The 20,152-nt window shown below is 38.2% G+C and overlaps 1 protein-coding gene across 1 annotated transcript; it reads right to left on the bottom strand.

Moving 5' to 3' along the window:
* Positions 1–2,278: 2,278 nt before the first annotated feature.
* LOC104111414 (nicotianamine synthase-like) lies at positions 2,279–3,573 on the bottom strand. The gene has a single exon (XM_033660054.2). It carries the CDS (start codon positions 3,475–3,477, stop codon positions 2,524–2,526), a length of 954 nt encoding a protein of 317 aa, XP_033515945.1. The 5' UTR covers positions 3,478–3,573; the 3' UTR covers positions 2,279–2,523.
* Between the last annotated feature and the right edge of the window lie 16,579 nt (positions 3,574–20,152).

The raw sequence follows: 20,152 nt of genomic DNA, 5'->3' as shown, positions 1-20,152 counted from the left end.
TAGCTTATGTGAGAGGTGTCAGTATTGATACTCCTACAGTTGAGTCAGTTCCAGTAGTGAGAGAATTTCCAGATGAGTTCCCAGCTGATCTTCCGGGCATGCTTCCCGATAGAGATATTGATTTCGGCATTGATTTATTGCTGGGCGCTCAGCCCATCTCTCTATTCCTCCATACCGTATGGATCCTCCTGAGTTGAAGGAGAAGCTGCAGGAGTTCCTTGATAAGGGCTTCATTCGGCCCAGTGTGTCACCTTGGGGTGCTCTAGTCTTGTTTGTAAAGAAGAAGGATGATTCTATGTGTTTGTGTATTGATTATCGCCAGCTGAACAAAGTTACAGTAAAGAACAGGTATCCATTGCCTTGTATTGATGACTTATTTGATCAGTTACAGGGTGTCAGAGTGTTCTCCAAGATTGACTTACGTTCAGGCTAGCATCAGTTGAAGATTCGGGAGCCAGATATCCCAAAGACTGCTTTCAGGACTCGGTATGGTCACTACGAGTTCCTTGTGATGTCTTTTGGGCTGACCAATGCCCCATCAGCTTTTATGCACTTGATGCACAGTGTGTTCTGGCCTTATCTCGACTCTTTCATCATTGTGTTTATTGACGACATTCTGGAATACGCCCGGATTCAGGAGGATCATGAGCAGCGCCTGAGGACTGCGCTTTGAGATAAAAGAAATTATATGCAAAATTTTCAAAGTATGAGTTTTGGCTAGACTCAGTGGCATTCTTGGGTCATATATATCGAGTGATGGGATCCAGGTAGATCCGAAGAAGATTGAAGCAGTGCAGAGTTGGCCCAGACCGTCCTCAGCTACAGAGATCCGGAGTTTTCTTGGTTTTGCAGGGTATTACCATCGCTTTGTAGAGGGATTATCATCTATTGCAGTACCTATGACCAGGCTGACCCAGAAGGGTGCTCCATTCAGGTGGATAGAGGAAGGTGAGGAGAGCTTTCAGAAGCTCAAGACAGCTTTGACTACAGCCCCAGTATTAGTATTGCCTACAGTTTCGGGGTCCTGCATTGTATATTGTGATGCGTCGTGAATTGGTCTAGGTGCGGTGTTGATGCAGGACGGTAGGGTGATTACCTACGCATCTAGACAGCTGAAGGTGCATGAGAAGAACTATCCTGTCCACGACCTTGAGTTAGTCGCCATTGTTCATGCCCTGAAGATTTGGCGCCACTATTTGTACGGAGTTCCTTGTAAGATTTGCACTGATCATCGGAGTTTGCAGCATTTGTTCAAGCAAAAGGATCTTAATTTGCACCAGCGGAGGTGGTTGGAGCTACTTAAGGATTATGATATCACCATTTTGTACCACCCGGGAAAGGCCAATGTGGTGGCCGATGCTTTGAGTCGTCGGGCAGAGAGTTTGGGGAGCTTAGCATATCTACAAACAGCAGAGATGGCATTAGATGTTCAGGCCTTAGCCAGCCAGTTTGTGAGATTGGATATTTCTGAGCCAAGTCGAGTATTGGCTTGTGTGGTCTCTTGGTCTTCTCTTTATGATCGTACTAGGGAGCGTCAGTATGATGACCCCCATCTGTTTGCCCTTAAGGACACGGTTCAGCATGGTGATGCTAAGTAGGTAACTATTGGGGATGATGGCGTATTGAGGATGCAGGGCAGGCTATGTGTGCCTAATGTAGATGGTTTGCGTGAGTGGATTCTTCAGGAGGCTCATAGCTCGCGGTACTCTATTCATCCGGGTGCCGCAAAGATGTATCGGGACTTGAGGAAGCATTACTGGTGGAGGAGGATGAAGAAGGACATAGTGGAGTATGTGGCTCGGTGCCTAAATTGCCAGCAGGTGAAGTATGAGCATCAGCGACCAGGTGGGTTACTTCAGAAGTTGGAGATTTCGGAATGGAAATGGGAGCGGATCACTATGGATTTCATTGTTGGACTTCCACGAACTCAGCGGAGGTTTGATACAGTTTGGGTGATTATGGATAGGATGACCAAGTCAGGTCATTTCATTCCTGTGATGACTACTTATTCTTCCGAGCAGCTGGCTCAAATTTACATCCGCGAGATCGTCAGGCTTCAAGGCGTACTGGTATCTATTATCTCTGACCGGGGTGCGCAGTTTACATCATGGTTCTGCTTTATTATATCTGTCTTTTAAAACTCTACAATCTTAGTTCTTATTAAATTACTTACTGATTGGTTTTAAAATGATCAATTGTGTACTAATGTTGGCTTGTCTAGCAAATGGATGTTAGATGCCATCACGATCCCGGGTTGGAAATTCCGGGCCGTGACACATTTCATCATGATTAATGCATTCATATGGATAGAGGTTTGAACAAAATTCACCAAAACAAATGCCGAATGGTCATCTTATTTCCTAGAGATGAGACAAAGGGATAATGGGACACGTTCAGGAAGTGGATCGAACGGTTAGGGAAGCAGGAAAGCACTGAGAACCAAAATGGAAATTAAGGGCTACAACTCCAAGTGGGACACAAATAAAACATAAATCAAATCACCAACATATCATATGAGTCTCTTCAAGAAAGTTGCTCCTCTAGTGACAATTCTTCAATCACGTTAACCCTATTCATATGATTGAACGAATGAATCTCAGCACAAGCACATTTGCTCGGAAGCACAATGGACCCAAATCCTTGATCAAGTGGCTGCAGCGGCAACTTACGAGCAATAACGACAGAGTTAATAACCTCGTCTGTTGGATGGTGGATAGATAAAACCTCGAAGCCTTTGAGATCACGAGAATTGACGACAGGGTAGAGAAAAGCGCGCGCACCATGTGCACTTCTCAGCATCAGTATTGCTCCAGGAGCCATATACTTAGCCAAATGATGAACGACCTTAATCTTTTCTTCCTTGTCCATCCCCACGAGGGCCGCCAAGAAGATAACATCATATTCCTTCAAGGGACACGTTACATCCATGATATCTGTAGTGTGAAAAGTCATCCTCTCATACAAGTCAGGGTCAGATGCCACGAGGCGGGACGCCATATAATTGGCCGCAGAGTCAATATCATAATTGTGAAAGTAGGTACTCTTAAGATGCTTGGTAGCTAAAACCAGAGAAGTTAGAGGGAGAGGGCCCGATCCCACGAAGGCGATTCGGGCCGGGGTTATGGCGGTTTGTTTGGTGAGGATGTTGAACTCAAGCAAGCTTAGTTTGATGTAATTGTCGAAATATGGGAAAATATTAAGATGGTGAAGAGGGTTTTCATAGGAGCCAAGAATCTTGGAATAATGACTTTCAAGAAGTCCTTCAGCTTCACCACAGAGCTTGATGAGATGAGACCTAATTTCTTGAATCTTTTGACAGAGCTTAGAAACATCAATAGGATTTGGGGGCATGCACGTATTCACAAGCTCTGTGAACAGCATGTTGACATCCTTGGACGGATTCAAGCTTTCCAATTTGGTGATCTTTTCGTACAATTCGCAGACTTGTTGCACCACTTGATTGCTTTGGCAAACCATGTTGACACTGTTGATGTTATTATATTAGAATTGGAAAGATAGGGAAATAATAGTGAAAAAAAAAGCTAGAAATTCCTGGGAATAAGAATAGTTCGAAAGCTACCACTGTGATGTTTTCTCAGGAGGCCTCCAAAGGTCGCTATTTATTGGGGGTTTGTGGGGCCCAAAGAGACTATGGGAGAGGGATGAGACTTGCTACATTTTTATTTTTATTTTTTCTCGTCCGGTGTCCGGTACCCATATTTGGGATCGATTAAATTCGGATTCGCATAGGAAATTGTTATATTGGAAGTAAAGCGCTCCCTAACAAAGACAATTCCATACATAGGGACTTGAACCCGAGACCTCCGGTTAAAGATTAAGGAGCTCACTCCACCACAACCCTTCATGGTTACATTTTTCATTTTAATTGCTTCATAATTAGACCTTTAAATCGTTTATTGACTGAAAGAATGAATCTTTGTTGCTTTGTTCTGTTGTGCATCACTTGTCAACTTATCATTATGGTGGCAAAACCACACTTTTGTATAATTGCGTGGTGTGTCAGTCTCAAACTTGTTGCCTTTCATTTGACCCATTTTCTTCCACTACTTAATATTTTCTCTTCAAAATTCAAATTATTCTAAGTGAGCGTTTAGACATAAGAATTGTAAAATTTCTGAAAAAGTAAAAAAAAATTTAAATAAAAATAATATTTGAAAATTAGAGTTGTGTTTGGACATGCATAAAATTTTGGGTTATTTTTGATTTTTTGTAAGCGATCTGAAGTGAGAATTTTAAATAACTTTTTGAAGTTTTTAAATTTTTTAAAAAATTTCGAAATTCATCTTCAAGTGAAAATCGAAAATTTTATGGCAAACACTGATTTAAAAAAATAAAGTAGAAAAAAATCGAAAAAAGGGAATCTTTTTTAATGGCCAAACAGGCCCTAAATGTCATGCTTACCGCTGTATTTTCATCTAAGAACTAAATTACTTATATCAAATACCGGATCTAGAACTTGGGGTTCACATACCTATCCCTACACTTTAACGAAAATTGGACACTGATGTCCAACTGCTCATAGTTTGTTTTGGTGCAATAATGTGGTGCAAAAGCATTTGCATATTTAATTTCATATCCCCTTTCATAAATTCCAAAAGAAAAAAGAGCAGAAAAAGTTTTTAAAAAATGCATTTACTCATAAACATAAGTTTCCTGTTAAACCCTGGTAGATAACTACAATTGCCACAGAGTGAGTTGTTTTCGGGAGACTAGGGATCAAAGTTCAAACTTGAATCTAATGTGAAAAGCATTACAAACTCATGGTCAATGAAAACGACTGCTTTTCTATTGGGTTATATATGCTTGAGGTGAATATAATGAAAGAAGGCAGAATCTTTCTCAGGATTTTAGTCTAATTTTTCTTTCTTAGTACGTACGTATATATTTTTTTTATTATAGGAAGAGGTGCTTACTCTTCTCCAGTTAAAGCTTCCTTAGAACATTTTCCTCCAAATGGATGTAGGATAGGCCTTTTCTTATTAAATAAATTCTTCTTTCACGTTAAAATATGCATCAAACAAAGAAGTCCTTTCTTTCCATTTTAACTAATCCTTGTGTAATCATCAAACGGCATGAAAAACAAGGAGAAAACGATCGAAAAGAAAAAGAAAAATAACTAGGAATATAATCTGGTGGAAAATGGCATGGATCATGCAGAAGATCTTAGTACTGTACACTTTAATTGGTCAATATCTTTTGTATTGATAGATTTCCTATTGAATTGGATTTTGTTACTTCTTATGCTTTCAGACTTGGATCGTTCATACCGTGACCACGCTGAATGAACAAATACTTATAAAGTAATATTTGCTAATGACAAAAAAATAATATTTGTATGTACATAGCATAACAGAAAAAAATGCTCATATAACCCTGTAAAATCAAAATAAATTGAAACATTACAGGCAATTAACTGATGAAGCAGGTTATGATCATATTGGTCCATTATGGTATTGGGGTTGTTGAGAAAAAAAATATCAACCATAAAATGCACTCTGAGAAAAAAGGGATATTATTATTATTATTAGTAGTAGTAGTATTATTATTAGTATTAGTATTATTACTACTAGCTAATACAACTACGAGGACGAGGATGAGACATTAATTACTTCTAAGATAATCTTAGGCAATTACATATGATCTAAGTATTCACACTTAAAGCGAAAGAGAAATAAATTGTTGTTTAATTTAAGAAGAAACAAAATAAACAAAATACTAGATCGAAAAAGTTAGTAAAAAATTAATAAAACAAGAGCACAAATTTTAAATACACGAGTACACTCTTGACTTATTCCTACTAAGATATTTAAACAGCACTAACTAGTGATTGAGTTTAAAGCTCCATTGCAAATAACACCTTTCTTCTACAAGTAATAGTACCCTCTTTTTTTCTTATAGTGAATGCGTTGGAGATTTCTGATTGTTTGTCTCACAATCTCTTTCTTTCTACAACTCCCTTTTTGATACACATTATTAACACTTTTTTCATTCATCACTTGCAAGGAAGACATACTTCTAATTATAGGCGTGGGTATTCTTCCATAGAATAACTAAGAATTTAGTGAAATAATAAAGTTGTAAAAACATGAAATCATGGAATTGATAGATAATTACTTAACATTTAGTGGAATATTAATTAGGTAGATCATGTGTTAGTGATTTCGTGTAACGACCCGGTCGATCGTTTTGAGTATTTTAGCAGAGATTCCCCTAGTTGATGTTTTACATATGTGTATTTATGGTTATGTGACTTGCGAGATTGATTAGTATGATTTCGGGAGAGCTTTGGATTGATTTGGGACATTTAGTCCCTTGGTTGAGGGCTTTAGTCGCAAGAGTTGACCGGAATTTGACTTTTATATAGAAGACTCCGGAATGGTGTATGGATGATTCTAGTAACTTCATATGGTGATTTTTAAATTTAGGTGTATGTTCGGGTGTGGTTTTGGAGGTCTGTAGGTTGATTTGATGCTTTTTGACAGAAGTTGGAAGATTGAAGGTTTGGAAGGTTGATAGGTTTAAATGCGAGTTAACTTTGTTGATATCGGACTCAAATTATGGTTTCGGAAGTTGGTATAGGTCCGTTGTGTGATTTCGGACTTGCATGAAAAAATTGAAGTCATTCCGAATTGATTTGACATGGTTCGGCATGAGTTTTAGAAGTTAAAAATTTATTAGTTTATTAGGCTTGAATTGAGGTGTAATTCATAGTTTTAATGTTGTTTGGGTATGATTTAAGGCCTCGAGTAGGTTCGTATTATGTTTTGAGACTGGTTGGTGTGATTGGCGGGTCCCGATGGCCTCGGGTATCTTTCGGATGGGCCACGGGTCATTTTCTCTTGTTTTGGATTGTTGTCACCTGGTGTCTGGTTTTCTCATTCACGATTGTGAAGAAGAAGTCGCGATCGCATGGGGTTAACTGGAGGCAGGTGGTTTTTGCCTTTCATATTCGCGAAGTGTGGGACACGTTCGCGGAGCTTGGGGAGGCTGAGTCATCATGATCGCGAGCGGGGAGCCGCGTTCACGTAGAAGGTAGGTCTGGCTGGGGTGGCACATGTTTGTTCATCGCGTTCGTGGGTGCAAGGGCGCATTCGCGTAGGCAATGGGAGATTGTCACCGCTTTCGCGACGGGTATGTTGCATTCGTGAAAAAGAGTTCAGCAACTATGCATTTTTGTTTTTCGCGTTCGCGTGGGTATCTCGATGTGTATACCTGGGCAGACCTATTTAATACTCTATTTCAAGTGTTTTGCCTATTTTATCACATTTCAAGATAGAGAACTCCGTTTTGGGCGATTTTGGAGGGGATTTTCACGATTTGGATTGGGATAAGTATTTGTGACTCGGTTTGCTTATGTTTCATGATTCCAACCTCATTTTTATCGTTCGATTGATGATTTGAATCGAAGAAATTGGGAATTTTAGTACAAAAAACTTTTCTAAAACATAAATTGATGATTTGAATGCCGATTTGAGGTTGGAATTGGGTGATTTTGGTATGGTTGGACTCGCATCGGAGTGGGTGTTTGAAATTTGTGAGTTTCGTCAGGTTCTGGGGTGCAAGCCTTGGGTTGACTATTTTAGTTGACTTTTTGATTTTCATTAAAGATCAAAAATTTATTATTCAAAATTATTTTTTATGAATTTTATTTATGATATTAAGTTATTTTGGCTAGATTCGAGCTGTCCGGAGGTGGATTTGCATGGGAATGGCTTACTAATGAATTGATTTAGCTTGTTTGAGTTAAGCATCTTGTCTAACTTTGTGGGGGGAGGGGGGGAGGGGAGTAGCCTATAGGATTTGGTCTAATTGTATTATTTGAATTATGTGAAAGACGTGTATATGAAGTAAAGAATGTGTACACGGGCTTATATATGGTAATTGACCGGTTTAGATCTTAGGCTATTAATATGCTTTTAATTGAAGTTGTTGTTACATGGAATAACTTTCATTGTTGAGTTATTTCCCGTTTTGTTGTATTGTTGTTGAAATTCTTGTACATATTCTTGTTGAGTCGTGGGCTATGGATTGTTGTGATATTGATACTACTGTTTTGGAAATTTTGTGGCATATGGGTCCGTGTGATGCAAGTTGATTATTGTGTTGTGATGAGATGCGCACACGGCAACATAAGGGTGGCGTTATTGATGCGCATGAGGTGAGATTTGGGAAATTTATGCGCGTGTTGCTAATAAGAAGAATTACTTCATTTTGAAGCACATGCGGCGAAATAAGGGGGCTAAAGCACGTGAAGCTATTTTGGGAAAAATATTTTTAAAATAAATGTAAGTCTCATGCGGCGTTATAAGGAAAACTTGTGATTTGTGACTTGTGAATTGTGATTATGAGGTGTGGTACCTCGGGGTGATTCTTGTTGTAATTTCCTTGAGTTTTGAACTGTAATTGTTTTCCCAGTTGCACCAGCTACTTCTCAGGCTGGGGAAGGAGCTCAGACTCCTACCTTCCGTACTCTAGAGCAGTGGGCGCATGTTGATCAGGTTCCAGGTGTTATGACAGCACAGCCCATCATCGCGATTCAGCCCGAGGTCAGGTCAGTGGCATCAAAGGAGGAGCAGATGAGGCTTGAGAGGTTCAAGAAGTATGATCCTCCTACTTTTAGTGGCACTGTTTCTGAGCATGCACATGGTTTTCTAGACCAATGCCACCATATTCTCTGCACCATGGGCATCATGTAGATGAGCGGGATCGCCTTCACTATATATCAGTTGACGGGTCGACGTATAGGTGGTGGCATGCTTTTGAGGTGTAACGACCCGATCTGTCATTTTGTGCTCTAGTGCTCCATTCGGTAGTTTGAGACTTTGAGTAACTTCATATGATGTATTATGACTTGCATGTATGGTCAGTTTTAGTTTTCGAGTGGTTTGGGATTAATTTGGAAGAATGACTCTTGATTTGGAAGCTTTAAGTTGGAAGAGTTGACCAAGGTTTGACTTTTGGGAAAACGAACTCGGAATCGAGTTTTTATTGTTCTGATAGGTTCATATGATAATTTTGGACTTGTACGTATGTTTGGATTCGGCTTTGGAGGTTCCTGGAAGGATTCAATACAATTTGTCGAAAGTTGGCAATTTGAAGAACTTAAAAGTTCATAAGTTTGACCAAGAGTTGACTTTGATGTTATTGGATACCAATTGGTGCTCCGAGACTTTGGATATGTCTATATATTTGTATTGAACTTGTTTACAAATTTGGAAGTAATCCTAAGTATTTACGTGTGATTCGAACACTCTTTTGAAAGAATGAAGATTTAACAACTTACGAGAAATTCTATTCGGTTTGAGCCTCGATTCTTTGTTGTGATGTTCCCGTGGGTGTTTTGAGGCTTCGGATAAGTTTGGATAAAGTATTTGTACTTGTTGGTATGATTGGATAGGGTCCCGAGGGGCTCGGGTGTATTTTGGATCATTGGTTGAGGAACTAGTTAAGTTAACGATTTGGAGTTTGACCATGATCCATATCGGGTCGAGATAACCTTTTTTCAGTATTTTGAGTGCGCGAGCAGGTTCGTAGTGTGTTTTATGATTGAAATGCATATATTATTTGTGTTCGGAAAGTTCCGAATGAGTTTTGGAATGCTAAAACGAAGATTCTTTTGTTGCTGATTTTCTGGTGTAAAATAATTACAAAAATGTCATCTCTGTCCCTTTAATTTTCAAACTTTATTTAAAACTCCACAGCATCATATCTCCCTCATTTTAAGGCCAAATTGGGTGATTCAAAGGGCTATCTTTGGTGTAATCTCGCAAGAATTATGTTGGGATTATCAAATGTGAGTTTTGGGGTCATCTAGAATCTAATTCGAGCTATAACAACTGCTATAATTTTTTACTCGTTACGAAGTTTAATCACTTTTTCTCACAAGGTTTTGGAGCTCGGATTTGGGCGATTTTTGAGGGAATTTACACAATTTGGATTGGGTAAGTATTTTTGACTAGGATTTGTTTATATTTCATCATTTCAACCTTGAATTTAGCGATTGTTTGATGAATCAAATTGAAGAAATTGAGAATTTTAGCAAAAAGTTTTCTAAAACATAAATTGATTATTCGAAGGCCGATTTTAGGTCGGAATTGGATGAAATTAGTATGGTTGGACTCTTATCGGAATGGGTTGACTGAATTTGTGAGTTTTGTCGGGTTCCGAGGTGCGGGCCCGTATTTGACTCTTTGGTTAACTTTGAGTATTTGATTAAAGATTCGACCTTTATCATTTGGGTTTGCTTCCTATGACTTTATGTGATGATTTTGAGTTACTTTTGTCTAGTTTTGAGCAATTCGGAGGTCGATTTGAGCGTGATGGCGCTTCTAGTGTATCGATTTGGCTTCTTTGAATTAAGTGTTTTGTCTAATTTTGTTGGGAGAATTTTTCTTACTAATTGATATTATTTGATACATGCGGGGGTGATGCATATATGAGGTGACAAGCGTATATGCATGTTCCGGGGTTAATCATGCTTGGGGGTAGATTATACGAATGTTTGTTCCTTGTTGGAATATGTGACCTTCTTGCTTTATATTTTACTTGACGTCTAGAATAATATTAATATGAAGTTTAATGTTAGAAATCATGATTTAGATTATTATAACTTGACTAAAATTTGACGGACTTATTGTGAAACTAATGATGTGCTAAATTCGGTCGTTACTATACTTAATCACAAATGCATCGCTACGACCGTTATTCTTGAGATATTGGATTCTATATTTGAATTGAAGATCGCTTTTGAGATTTGATGAAATACTTAAACAATAAGGTTCTTGAGGTTTATTGAATTATTATTGGCTTGAAAGTTGTGATTGATGTTCATTTGGGAATATCTTAATCACTCTCCTTGATGTTATTCATGCCTCATACCTTGCCTGGTATTGATACACATATGCTTGGTGAGGAAGAGTGTAAAGCACGAAAGGTGATGCCGTGCCATTGCATATACGTTATCATGTGAGGAAGAGTGTAAAGCACGAAGGGTGATGTCGTGCTATTTTATATATATTATCGTGTGATGAGGAGAGTAAAAGCACGAAGGGTAATGCGTGCCATTATTTTTTTTATATTATCATGTGTTCACGGCACGAAGGGAGTTTCCATGCAGGCGAGGACGAAAGACATGCATTATATTATGATATTGTTTCTTTGTGTATACAGTCATGCCTTTATCTTGAGCTGTTAGTGTTGCACTTATATTTTCTATGTGACTTGTCATTGTTGTTTTGTCTTTGTCCGCTACCTCAATTGTTGTTGTATTATCCATGCCTTCATTCGGTTTAATTTGTAAATATCATGCTTTCCTTCTTGTTTGTCATATTTACATCTATGTCGTTTCTCATTTGTTGCACTTTTGTATAAACCTTCTACCATGTTAGTTATCCATGCCTTCTATTTGTTTAACTTATAAAGATCATACATTCCCTCTTGTTTGTTATATCTACATCTAATCCTTCTACCATGTTAGTTAGTGAAATTTATGTTCTTCTATCTTAATTTCTATCATTACATCTATGCCTCCTAACGAGTCTATTACCGTTGTCCATATGCATTGCCTTGTTCGTTATTGACACCTGTGTTTCTCCCACTTTGTCATTACTATTATTGGCATTTCTTTTACCTTTGGTATTGTTATACGTATGCTCGGTAAGGAAGAGATAAATATACAAAGGGTGTTGTCGTGCCAATTGATTTGACATACATTCATATATTTGGTGAGATAAATGCACGAAGGGTGTTGCCGTGCTATTTGATTTGATATCTTGAGTTCATTTCTCACACTACAAAAGCTATGGATTTAAAGAACAACCAGGTGCTGGAATTGGAGTAGAATCAATGGGTGTTGGATGATCAGCCTAGGCTTTTTCTTTTTTTTTGCTTCTACGTCTCATGACGGGAGTGCTAGACCCATAAAATGCATTCTTTAATCAAGCAATGAGAAGGATTTACCAATTTCTTCATATGCCATTTCATATTCATATGCCCTCTAACTTGAACTTCCTGACTTCCCAGGGTTACTACTGTGGTTTGATGGTCATCGCTTTAAGGAAAGGATTGGTTGTGATATTGAGAAATATTGACTGTAATTTCTTCTAGTAATCATTTACCGCTTCGCATATTTTTTCTTGTACTATTTTCTGTTATGTTTTAGCATTGTTTCTACTGCACATGTTATATCATGGAGTATCTTTTAACTAAAAAGCCTTGTCACTACTTCACCAAGGTTAGTCAAGATACTTACTAGATAGATGGAGTCGGTTGTACTCATACTATACTTATGCACCTTGCATGCAGATCTTGGAGTTGATGCTGCTATGCATGGCGGGAGCTAGTATTAAAGAAGTACCCGTTGTCCGGACATGAATACCATTTGTCCTTGGTAGTTTTAGATTTGAGTTCTGTTTATGTATAATTCAAACAAATATTGTATTTATTCATCATATCAGTTTTGTAAATCTAAATCGTAGTCGCTCGTGACTTGGACTACCAGTACTTGGGAAGTTGTATAAATTTCAGTTATTTTACTTATTGACTTCATATTAATTCTTATAGAATTCTGTTGACTATATTTGGCTTACCTAGAGGGTCAGGTTAGGTGCCATCACGACTAGGCGTATTTTGGATCGTGACAAGTTGGTATCAGAGCACTAGGTTCATAGGTTCTATGAGTCATGAGCAAATATCTAGTAGAATCTTGTGGATCGGTATGATGACATACCAATCTTCGAGAAGCTACTGGCATCTAGGAAACTTCCCTTCTTTCTTTCCTTATCGTGCGGCTTTGTTTCACTCGTATGTCATATTGTGTACTCGGTATCAGCTATGTGCTGACGTTTTATGATGTTGCGGATGGATTATGAAGGGCCATGGATGCTTGATTATAGTTGCGGTATGTCGAGTAGTCTTGGAAGGGGGTGCAGTGGTAGACCTTTCGCTGGTTCAATAGTGAGAATTCAACAGATTCTTGTATCTGGTTCATGAGTATGGACTCAGAAGGATTAATTGGTTTCCTAGTTGTTGTGACTATGGTAGGGTCATGGTGAGAGGTTGGATTGAAGCTATCCGGTGGAATTCGAGGTTGTGTGTTTCGTAAGAGATTTCTATTTAGTGGAATGCATATGTCATCATTTCAGATCATTTGGGAAGGTTCGCTCAACTATCGTAAGGATGAGTATGTGCTTGGAAAAGTCTTCGGTGTGTTCTATGACCAGTGTTAAATGCGTTTATGAAGTATTCAGCTGATTAGTAGTGTGGGATTGAGGCAGCTATAAAGGAAGGGTATTATGGGTTACTGACGGTGTATTCTCTGGCTTCGAGCCAAAAGCGGGAGTCTTGTATCGACGATCGGTTTGTAGGGTCATATGTCATATCAGTTTCGAGACTAAGGGGCGCTTGTGGATTAGCCATGACTTGAAAAAGATGACTTCGGGAATGTTTCGAGTTGGATATTCATTGTGGCTGTGGTGTGCAAGGAAAATGAATTGCTTGCTTGTTTCTTTGATAGTCATGTGCTAGTGAAGCGGGGGTTACTCGGTGCATATTAGATATATATTGAAGATCAGAGTATAGTGAGTGGTTATTAAGAAAGTTCTGATAAGTTCCAGATCATATGTAGCATTTAAGGACTCCTGAATTTGTGAATGAATAGGGCTTAAGATCGGTAGTGAATGGTGACCGGATCTGCAGTATTTCTATGTCAAGATTGATTCTACATGGCAATATTAGAGAGATGCAATAAACAACTTCGAATTCGTAAAAGGTTCCTTCAGAGCGAGCATATCGGATTGAGTTACTTTTAGGTTAACAGTCTGTGTGACTCGGTTGAATTAGAGGAGATTAGGTTTGATGACTTGATTATGTGTTAATGAGTTTCGAAGAATTCATCATGGTTATGGACACGGACCGGAGTTTATGTTTTCTATAGGTATAGAAGAAGTATTATGTGTGGTGTTGTCCTCCTGAATTGGGTTAAATGAAAGGTTCTCAGTCGATGAGGTGTTCTACTTGTTTGTGGTTCAGAGTTGATTATGAGATTTTCGTGCTTTCACGAATAAGCATAATAGTGGTGGTGCGTCGTGTGGGATTGAAAGTTGCGAGTTCTAGGTTACAGTTTAGTTTGGAAGGGAGGGCGATAAGTTCTTGATGACACGGACGATTTCAGATGTTTAAGAGAATGTTGGCACTATTTGATGTCGCCGGAGGAGAGTGCGCATATTGGCAGGTGCATTGTGTTTTGACTTTTAGGTATTTTTTCTATAAGATGATGGAGTATGAGTTACGTATCAGCCATTTGAGTAGTGCTGTTGAGATCGGATATGGAGATTCTGGTATTCATGATGTTCAGAGGCTGGATGTTCTCCTAGGCAGACTATTCCTTAATTGCGGGTTTTGAAGAAATGTTAAGGATAGGGTAATTGACGGTATGTGTTATGGATATTGCCATGGACTTTTGGAAGGTTATTTTCCTGTTTGGGAATGATTAATGTTGGTTAGGGGCTATTTGTTGGCCTAATGAGAATGTTTATTCTAAATCAGATCAGATTTGCTTGCTCTTACGCAACTATTACTTCAGGTATATCATCGGGCGGAATGGATGTTATTCGTGCCCTGGTTTATTATATGTGTTCCCTCTTATGCTATGACCGGATTTGAGATTACATGATTATTCGCACGTATATTGTAATTACGTTTAAGGCTTATGGCGTCATGGGCGAGATGACCCTCATGATGTTGATTTACTTATTGCACCATAGTTGTACTTGTCTTTCCTAGTACTGTTTTATGCCTAATCTTCTTCCAACTGTTATATTTGTGCATTTTAGCTTGATGTTGATGCACATGTAATTAGTGAGCCCGAGCATTATGGCTTGATGGGTACCCCTATGTGGATTGATATGATTGGATCGGGATGCACCCCACAATGGTAGTGTATGGGATCGGGCTGCACGCCGCAACGGTACAGTGATGAGATGTACGTAATTCCTTATGCATATTTCATGTGTTTTGCTTCTACTTTGTGGAAAATGGTTCATAGGAAGATATTAATATTGCCCCGCATGCTTAACTTACTTGGTATCCTTCTTATTTAACATTCTTACTATTATCTGTCATATTTGAATAATTACCTGTTTAGTGAGCGGACCGCGTTGTGTGGGGATCCATATGGTTTTGGTGAGACTTTTCAGTTGGTCTGCTTGTATTGGCTGAAATGAGTTATCTAGACTTGATATTTGTTCTATCTTATTGGTATGAGGAATGTTTGAAAGAATAATGTCACTAATCAGCTTAGAATTTGGCTATGGTCCTTGTCGGATGAGAGAGCTCCATAACTTGTTGATCTGATGAGTGGTTGTGAGTTTCTACGTATTTCTTTCATTATTGGCAGAGTACGAAGGTTTGGAACAAGGTTTTATTTGACATGATGTTTCTTACAGGTACCCGGTTTAGTAATAGGCAACTATTGTGGTCAGAGACATTGCTATATGCATATAAGCGATGGGCTACATTGTGTGGTTATATCTTGTGAATATATTTATGATTTGTTATAGCTGGTTGATATCGCTACAATGTGTGTATGCAGGAATCGGATCTTAGAAGGAGTCCTGGATGTTGAAATTTGGTTTTAAGGCTTATCGGTTAAGTTAAAGAAGAATCTTCAGTCGAGATTGTGTCGATGGGCTTTTATGGATTGAGGTGACATGGGATCACCCATGAGTATGTGTATTATAGGTTTATACAGTGAATTGATGGCTATAAAATGACTCTTGGCACGTTCGAGGATGAACGTATGTTTAAGTGGGGGAGAATGTAACGATCCGATCGGTTATTTTGAGCTCTAGTGTTCCGTTTAGTTATTTGAGACATTGACTAGCTTCATATGATGTATTATGACTTGCGTGCATGTTCGGTTTTAGTTTTCAAATGGTTCGGGATTGATTTGGAAGAATGAATCTCGATTTTGAAGCTTTAAGTTGGAAGAGTTGACCAAGGTTTGACTTTTTGGTAAATGGACTAGGAATCGAGTTTTTATGATTCCAATAGGTTCATATGATAGTTTTAGACTTGTACGTATGTTCGGATTCGATTTTGGAGGTTCCTAGAAGGATTCGACATTATTTGTCGAAAGTTGGCAATTTGAAGAACTTAAGAGCTCATAAGTTTGATCAAGAGTTGACTTTAATGTTATTCCACACCAATTGGTATTTCGAGACTTTGGATAGGTCAATATAGTTGAATTGAACTTGTGTGCAATATTTGGAAGTAATCAGAAATATTTAAGTATGATTCGGACACTCTTTTGAAAGAATGAAGATTTAATAACTTCAGAGAAATTCTATTCGGTTTGAGACTCGATTCTTTGTTGTAATGTTCCTGTGGGTGTTTTAAGGCTTAGGATAAGTTTGAATAATGTATTTGTACTTGTTGGTATGATTGGATGGGGTCCTGGGGGGAGGGGGTGTTTTGGATCATTAGTTGAGAAACTAGTTAAGGATTTGGAGTTTGACCATGGTCAATATCGGGTCAAGATGACCTCTTTTCGGTGTTTTGAGAGCGCGAGCAGATTCGTAGTGTGTTTCATGATTGAAATGCATATATGGTTTGTATCCGGGAGGTTCCAAACGAGTTTTGGGTGCTAAAACGAAGATTCTTTTGTTGATGATTTTCTGGTGTAAAATAATTACGAAAATATCATTTTTGTCCCTTAAATTTTGAGGCTTCATTTAAAACTTACGAATATCATATCTCCCTCATTTTAAGGTCAAATTGAGTGATGCAAAAGGCTATCTTGGGTGTAATCTCACAAGGATTATGTTGGGCTTATCAAATATGAATGTTGGGGTCATCTCAGATCTGATACGAGCTATAACAACTATTGCATTTGTTTTTACTCATTCCAAAATTTAGTCACTTTTTCTCACAAGATTTTGGAGCTCGGATTTAGGCAATTTTGGAGGAGATTTTCACAATTTGGATTGGGTAAGTATTTTTGACTCAGGTTTGTTTATATTTCACGATTCCAGCCTTGAATTTAGTGATTGTGTGATGAATCAAATTGAAGAAATTGAGAATTTTAGTAAAAATGTTGCTAAATTATAAATTGATGATTTGAAGGCCGATTTGAGGTCAAAATTGGATGAAATTAGTATGGTTGGACTCTTATCGGAATGAGTTGACTAAATTTGTGAGTTTTGTCGGGTTCCGAGGTGCGGTCCTGGGTTTGACTGTTTGGTTGACTTTGAGTATTTGATTAAAGATTCGACCTTTATCATTTGGGTTTGCTTACTATGGCTTTATGTGATAATTTTGAGTTACTTTTGGCTAGTTTCGAGTAATTCAGAGGTCGATTTGAGCGTGATGGCGCTTCTAATGTATCGATTTGACTTGTTTGAGGTAAATGTCTTGCCTAACTTTGTTGGAAAAAGTTTTTCTATTAATTGATATTGTTTGATATATGCGGGGTGATGCATATATGAGATGACGAGCGTATATGCATGTTCCCGGGTTCATCATGGTTGGGGGTAGATTATACGAATGTTTGTGCCTTGTTGGAATATATGACCTTCTTGCTTCATGTTTTACTTGACGCCTAGAATAATATTAATATGACGTTTAATGTTAGAAATCATGATTTAGCTTATTATAACTTGACTAAAATTTGACGGACTTATTATGAAACTAATGATGTGCTAAATTCGGTCGTTACTATACTTAATCACAAATGCATCGCTACGACCATTATTCTTGAGATATTGGATTCTATATTTGAATTGAAGATCGCTTTTGAGATTTGATGAGATACTTAAACAATAAGGTTCTTTAGGTTTATTGAATTGTTATTGGCTTGAAAGTTGTGATTGATGTTCATTTGGGAATATTTGCTTAATCACTCTCCTTGATATTATTCATGTCTCCTACCTTGCTTGATATTGATATACATGTACTTGACGAGTAAGAGTGTAAAGCACGAGGTGTGATGTCGTGCCATTGCATATACATTATCATGTGAGGAAGAATGTAAAGCACGAATGGTGATACCATATCATTTTATATATATTATCGTGTGAGGAGGAGAGTAAAGCATGAAGGGTAATGTCGTGCTATTATTTTTTGAATTTTTTATTATCATGAGTTCATGGCTCAAAGGGTATTTCCATAAAGGAGAGGATGAGCGACATGCATTATATTGTGATATCTTTTCCTTGTGTATACAGTCATGCCTTTATCTTGAGTTGTTACCGTTGCACCTATATTTTCTATGTGACTTGTCGTTATTGTTCTGTCTTTGTCCTCTACCTAAATTGTTATTGTATTATCCATGTCTTCTATCTGTTTAACTTGTAAATATCATTCTTTCCTTTTTATTTGTCATATCTACATCTATGACGTTTCTCATTTGTTGCACTTTTTTATAAGCCTTCTATCATGTTAGTTATCCATGCCTTCTATTTTTTTACCTTTTAAAGATCATGCATTCCCTCGTGTTTGTTATATCTATATATAAGCCTTCTACCATATTAGTTAGTGAAATTTATGTTCTTCTATCGTAATTGCTATCACTACTTCTATGCCTCCTACCTAGTCTGTTACCGTTGTCTATATACGCTGCCTTGTTCGTTATTGCTACCTTTGTATCTCCCACTTTGTCGTTACTATTATTGGCATTTTTTTCACCTGGTAGGTACTGTTATACGTATGCTCGATAAGGAAGAGATAAATATACAAAGGGTGTTGCCGTGCCAATTGATTTGACATACATTTATATATTTGGTGAGGATGAGATATATGCACGAAGGGTGTTTCCGTGCCATTTAATTTGATATCTTTAGTTCATTTCTCACACTACGAAAGCTCTGGATTTACTACCGTGGTTTGATGGTCATCACTTTAAGGAAAGGATTGGTTGTGATATTGAGAAATATTGACCGTAATTTCTTCAAGTAATCATTTACTGCTTAGCATATTTTCTCTTGTACTCTTCTTTGTTATGTTTTAGCATTGTTTCTATTGTTATTCTACTGCACAGGTTTTATCAATGAGTATCTTTTAACTAAAAAGCCTTGTCACTACCTCACCGAGGTTAGTCAAAATACTTACTGGGTAGATGGGGTCGGTTATACTCATACTATACTTCTGCACCTTGCATGCAGATCTTGGAGTTGATGCTACTACGCATGGCGGGAGCTGGCATTGAAGGTGTACCCGTTGTCCGGACATGACTACCATTTATCCTTGGTAGTTTTAGATTTTATTTCTGTTTATGTATAATTCAATAGATATTGTATTTATTCATCATATCAGTTTTGTAAATCCAAATCGTAGTCGCTCGTGACTTGTACTATCAGTCCTTAGGAAGTTGTATAAATTTTAGTTATTTCACTTATTGGCTTCATATTAATTCCGATAGAATTATGTTGATCTCATTTGGCTTACCTATCGGGTCGGGTTAGGTGCCATCATGACTAGGCGGATTTTGGGTCGTGATATGAGGTTGGTAGGCTAGTTGATGCAGCACCACTCACTTGGACTCAGTTTTCGAATCTTTTTTTAGGGAGTTTGTTTCCTAGACCCTTCGGGATGCATGACCTACAGAGTTCGAGTTGTTGCTTCAGAGGACTATGACAGTGTCACGGTATGCCATGAGGTTTAGTGAGTTATCCCGCCATGCACCTTCTTTGGTATCTATAGTCAGAGAGCGAGTCCGCAGATTTTTCGAGGGGCTCAATTATGGTCTTAGATTGAGTATTGCAAGGGAGCTAGAGAATGATACTCCATTTTCAGCAGGTTGTGGATATCGCCTACAGGTTGGAGTGTATGCGTATCCAGGAGAAGGAGGATAGTGAGGCCAAGAGGCCTCGGGATTTGGGAGGATTTAGTGGTTCCCGCTCTATAATTTCAGCTCGTCATGGTAGAGGTTTTGTCAATCAACTAGTTCATTTGGCACTTCAGGCTACTTATACTGATCCAGCTATTCTGAGGTCTCAGATGTCCCATTGGGCATAGCCACTTTCCAGTGTACCTCCTGCACGGGGTGCCTACAATGGTCATTCTATCCTACCAGGTCAGAATTAGTTTCAGCAGCCATGCCTGCAGAGAGGTTGTTTCAAGTGTGGTGATACTAGGC

This window comes from Nicotiana tomentosiformis, chromosome 12 (assembly GCF_000390325.3).
Source record: "Nicotiana tomentosiformis chromosome 12, ASM39032v3, whole genome shotgun sequence".
In the NCBI taxonomy this organism is placed as follows: Eukaryota; Viridiplantae; Streptophyta; class Magnoliopsida; order Solanales; family Solanaceae; genus Nicotiana; species Nicotiana tomentosiformis.
This window is presented reverse-complemented; position numbering and strand designations above follow the sequence as displayed.